The sequence below is a fragment of the Anarrhichthys ocellatus genome, unplaced genomic scaffold (assembly GCF_004355925.1).
Source record: "Anarrhichthys ocellatus isolate YVR2014 unplaced genomic scaffold, GSC_Weel_1.0 scaffold26, whole genome shotgun sequence".
Taxonomy (NCBI): Eukaryota; Metazoa; Chordata; class Actinopteri; order Perciformes; family Anarhichadidae; genus Anarrhichthys; species Anarrhichthys ocellatus.
The window spans coordinates 701,984-706,892 of NW_022280056.1; the positions used below are offsets into that span (position 1 = coordinate 701,984).

Sequence of the window (4,909 nt, forward strand, 5' to 3'; positions counted from 1 at the left end):
CTGGAGCAGTATTGTCTCTGCAGCACCACAGCAGCCCATCTGAGTTGCACTAAAAAAACAAAACACCATGGCATTACAAATAAATACAAAACAAAATGGCAAGAAGCATTTGACGTTCTGTAGGTCTGGATCGCAGACAAAGACAAGGGGAGTAAAATAAAGTGAAAGGTTTATTGTGGGGATAATGCGTGAAGAGGTTGAGATGGAGCTCTCTCATCCACCACCACGTTGTTTCCACAAGCACAGCACAAATGTTTGACTACAAGATTAATTTTTTTTACCAACAAGCTAAAACAAAAGCTGTCTGTCTGTAAACTGTTTATCTTAGTTTGTTCTTGTAAACTTCTCTGCTGGCTGAGACAAAGCAGCCAGGAGGACAGAGGACAGGAGCATTTACATGATATCTCTGTGTTCTTCATCATTGATTAAAACTTCACTCAGGAATGTTGTTTATTTTATTGACATTTCAAATTTGTTGTCAGTGAGGTATTAATGACATTGTATAGTCACATTGCACAATTGTAAACATTACTGTTGCTGCTCTAGAACCAATATTCAGTATATTTACTTTAGTTTATCTAAACCATAACTAACTTCTAAATCTGTTCTGAATTGAATTGTTTAAAAAAATACAATAATAATAATAATAATACATTTTATTTAAATAGCGCTTTTCATAATACTCAAAGACACTTTACATTAAAATCATCATATATAAAAGCAAATACACTAAAAACATAAAATACACAATAATGGTCACATAGAAGCAATTATTTAGTCGTGATAAAGAACAGTAGAGAACAAGATTGATTAGTGTACCTCATTTTAAATATAAAATCCTAAAGATACCTATCCCTACCAGAGGGCCACCGTAGTTCTCCGACATGTTTGGAAACATGTGGGGTGAACGGAGGGGTAGGTTACTTGCAATCTGAATTTGAACTTCTGTTGACGCGACTCTCTCTTTACACGGCTTTGGATGGGTTTAGGTGAGGAGGAGTAGGTGAAACGTACACGTGCACAAGAACAAGGCAAGTACGAGCCCGCCCACAGAGCTCGGTCACGTCTGCAACGTGCGTTGGATTGGAAATCAGTAAACAGGTGACGTCAGAGCTGCGTGAAATTAGCCTGCCAAGTAAACCGGATAGGAGCAGACTTAAAATAAAATAAAATAATCACATTATACAATCAGTACATTTGATGTTTAACTGCGTCTGAATGTTTGATTGTCACTGAACAAAACGGAGACATTGAACGAAAAATAAATATTCATACATAGATTGTGTTGAGTGTGAATCCTCTGTAATATTTAGGGCATTTAAATGATAATGTTTGGTAACACTTTATTTTACGGTTCTCTACAATGTTCCATACTATTTAGTAGCAAACATTTTGGAAATAAGGTTGTATGGAAAAAAGGTTGTATTTTTTTAATGCTCAATTTAAGCCCCTTTAAAAAAATTAAAAAACAACATTGAATTGTGTGCTTGTCTGTAGACTTATTTCACATGTTCATGATCAGCTGACCTACTGTGCTCTGACTAATAGACTATAATCTAGATTATGACTGTCACTGCCTGTAATTAATCGTAACAACTGTTTACATTTTTGCCAATTATTAAACTACATAATTATTTCCTGAAAACTTTTGGGGAAATAAATCAGAAATTACAGACCCATTACATAATGTTTTTGTATATGCCTGCTGAGAGCAGAATACCTCATATTTGACTGTCCTTTTAGGAATAAAACAAAGATTTTCCTCATAGAACTTTTTCTTTGACACGGCTTTTATTTTGAAACTCTTAGCCGGAATAGCCGTTGCTAATCCTTGCTAGTTTGCTGTTGGTGTAGAGCCTAGCTAGGGGAGAGAAACCGTGGGGGAATGTAGAATACCTATGGCAATAAAGAAGTAAAGTTTAGGATTGATAAACATCTGGAAACGTGGATGAAAGTAACCGATCAGGTAGGTGAACGGCTGACCTCGTTTCTGTCATTTATACTTGCGCGTGTCGGCTCCTGCTAAAGCCTGAAAAATGGAGGTGAAATGTGGTTCTGTCATGAGGAGGCTGCACACAACACTGAACAAACAACAAGATCAACAACAACAGCTGCAGCGGCCGACAGTAGCAGGAAAAAGTCCGCAGCACGCAGACTAAAACAAAGACAGAAACCACTGCACAGATACATGGGTAAAGGGGATCGATAGAGAGCAGGGTCATTATAAAGCGACAGCAGCTAACGGTACAGTAGCATTAGTTAGCACAGATTGGTGTAAAGCAGCTTGTGGAGGTGGTTAAGGCTGCGACAGTCTTGACAGATTAGTTTTAGAAGGTTGTTTAAATGTGCAATCCCTCAAATCATGCATTTATAAATATATGTATTGCTATTTAAAATTGTACAGCTAACCTTGGTTTTGTTCATTTATTTTGTTTGTGCAGGTATCACCAGCAACATCTCTTCTCTCCCCTGGCTCTCCAGCGTGTAAGGAATATATCATATCTGTAGTCACCCAGTGCCTCTCTATTTTGCCCTTCATCTTCACCAGTGCTAAAGCTAACACCAGCAGGACAGGAGAAAGACAAGTTAAGGGATTTTTTTTCAACATTTTGAGGAAAGTGAAATCCACTGCAGCTACCAAAGTTACCTGTTAATACTGTATTAAGTTCAGTGGCCCCGAAATCCAACCTCATCCAAGCTTCTGATAAGTTTAAACCTCAACTTTTCATCAGCATTACTCAGTTCTCTCATCAGGTCATATTAGAAAACTGTAAACACTACTTTGCACAATTATGGCCTCCATCACCCAGTCATCCGAGCCTGACATCCCAGACAACCACAAAGAGAGCTGGCTGGCACTACTTTCTGCTGCGGAATCGTATTGCCAAAAGTCGGGCTGCGACCTGGCCCTACTTACGGCGTGTAAGAAGTTCCGGTCATCGGCTGGAGGCGGAGATGGGACGAGGAAGCGGGAGAGCAGCAGTGCCTTTCCGAAGGAGTGTGATTTCTCCTACAATGTGTGGGGTCAAGGGTTTCTGGCAGAGTCGGCGCGCCGCTACATGGAGGACATCGGCGTGCTGCACTCCACGACCATGCTAACGACCCAAAAGCACATACGCCAGGCGGGGAGACCGGGAGGAACCAAACTGGTGGTTGACCTAACCTCTGACCCCGGAAACAGGGGGGTGAGTGACCTGCTTATGCTGCATACTTCACTGTGACATTTTCAAAAAAAGTTCCCATTCATACCATCTTTATTGTTGTTACAGAGCTCTACAGGCGACGGCGTGGTGGGCGGAGTCAGTCCCAATAACAGACTGTACTCCCAAAGCTACCCATCAATCTACAGCTCAGGACCTGTGAGCGGCCAGGGTGGTGTGCAGAACGGCAACGGAGAGGTGGAACAGGAGAAGTGTGCCCTGGAAGCCGTGGAGGGCAGACAAAGGTCTGGGATTGTGGACTTGGAAGAAGAGTGTGAGGATGAGGAGGAAGAGGAGGAGGAGGAGGAGGACATGGATGAGAGGAGACCCTATGGGAATGAAAGTGCTGGTGAGGAGCGACCCAGTTAATCTGTCTTCCTAAATGCTCGGATGTGCATCCATTATAAGGGATTTCTCCTTGTTTGGCTTCAGGTGTCTTCTCCATGGATGAGGACTCTCTGTCTCGGGACTGCGAGCCGTTCTTTGAGTCCGACGGGGAGGAGGAGAGCACCGATGGTAGGAGTTTAGCATGCTGACTTGAGAGAAGTCACGTACGTGCACACATTAGATCCACATTAGTGCATCATCCACATGCATTTTTCTACCTGTCCTAGGCTCTCTGAGCGAGGATGCTCCTCCGCCGACGCGTGGCATGGCTATGAGTCAGGCTTCATTCTCGTCCCGTCACGCCAACGCCATGGCTCTGGCCCGCTCGCTGCCCGTGTCGGTGCCGGTATGGGGCTGCAGAGGATCCAGAGCTCAAGGAGAAGGCAACAGTGGAGAACGGGTGAGCGCACACGAGGAGGACAGAGCCGCTGGTTTGAATGCCGAGATTAAAATGTTCAGGGGGATTAGTGGGTTAGCCAGCTGTCTTTGGGCTGAAGCTTGATCACATGAAGCTGGATGAAGCTGCCTTACTTTGAACAGGGGTCGATCAATGGTCACCTATTCTGCTTCGGAGCAGGATCTTACAAGAAGTCATCAGCACATTTCATAACTATTTATTTTTTATAGTCCCCGTGTTTTTGTCCTCCAGATGGGCGTTGCTGACCTGGAGCACATCGCTGCCAGTATGAAGGCCCTGCTGGCCCCCGGAGCCAGTGACGGGACTGAAATGTTTGGGGCCCTGCCTCGGCCCCGACTCAACACAGGGGACTTCTCCCTCAAGCACTGAGAGAGAGAGTGAGGCCAATGGAGAGATGGAGAAAGGGATAGAGGGAGAGATACAGGTCGTCATGATGGAAGGAGAGATTGGATGGCAGGATGTGAAACGGTGTTAAACCTAGTTGCTCCGTTTATTTCCCTCTAACCAAAATTAACGGCACTTGCTGAAGAAATGTTGTGAACACTAACATTTTCAACACTATACCCCCCCTCCCACCTTGTCACTACACATGCCACAGCTTCTTCACATCCCACAACACTACATTAGGATTGGACATCAGGAAGTGTGTGTATTGCCCCACAGCACTGACCAACAAGGGCACTAAAACGGTGAATAGTAGTCTAACTGGCCACTTGTTAATTGTTACGCACATGGTGTGCTGATAAAGGTTTTGGAGAGTTTGCCCTGTGTGGAAGTGATGAGAGTTTGGGGAGCAGCCATCTGTGCCCAGCTGATTGTTAGCTCCAGTGCTACATGCTAACGCTTCAGCAGCATTATGAGTAGTAGCTAAATGCTACGTTACCTTATACGATATATATGTGGC

General features: G+C 43.9%; 1 protein-coding gene across 1 annotated transcript; it reads left to right on the top strand.

Moving 5' to 3' along the window:
- The first annotated feature begins 1,824 nt into the window (after nt 1–1,824).
- On the top strand, nt 1,825–4,375 carry akt1s1 (AKT1 substrate 1 (proline-rich)). Its single transcript, XM_031862138.1, has 6 exons — nt 1,825–1,966; nt 2,442–3,185; nt 3,270–3,549; nt 3,633–3,716; nt 3,815–3,987; nt 4,237–4,375. Exons 2-6 carry the CDS (start codon nt 2,793–2,795, stop codon nt 4,372–4,374), a joined length of 1,068 nt encoding a protein of 355 aa, XP_031717998.1. The 5' UTR covers nt 1,825–1,966; nt 2,442–2,792; the 3' UTR covers nt 4,375.
- The last annotated feature ends 534 nt before the right edge of the window (nt 4,376–4,909 follow it).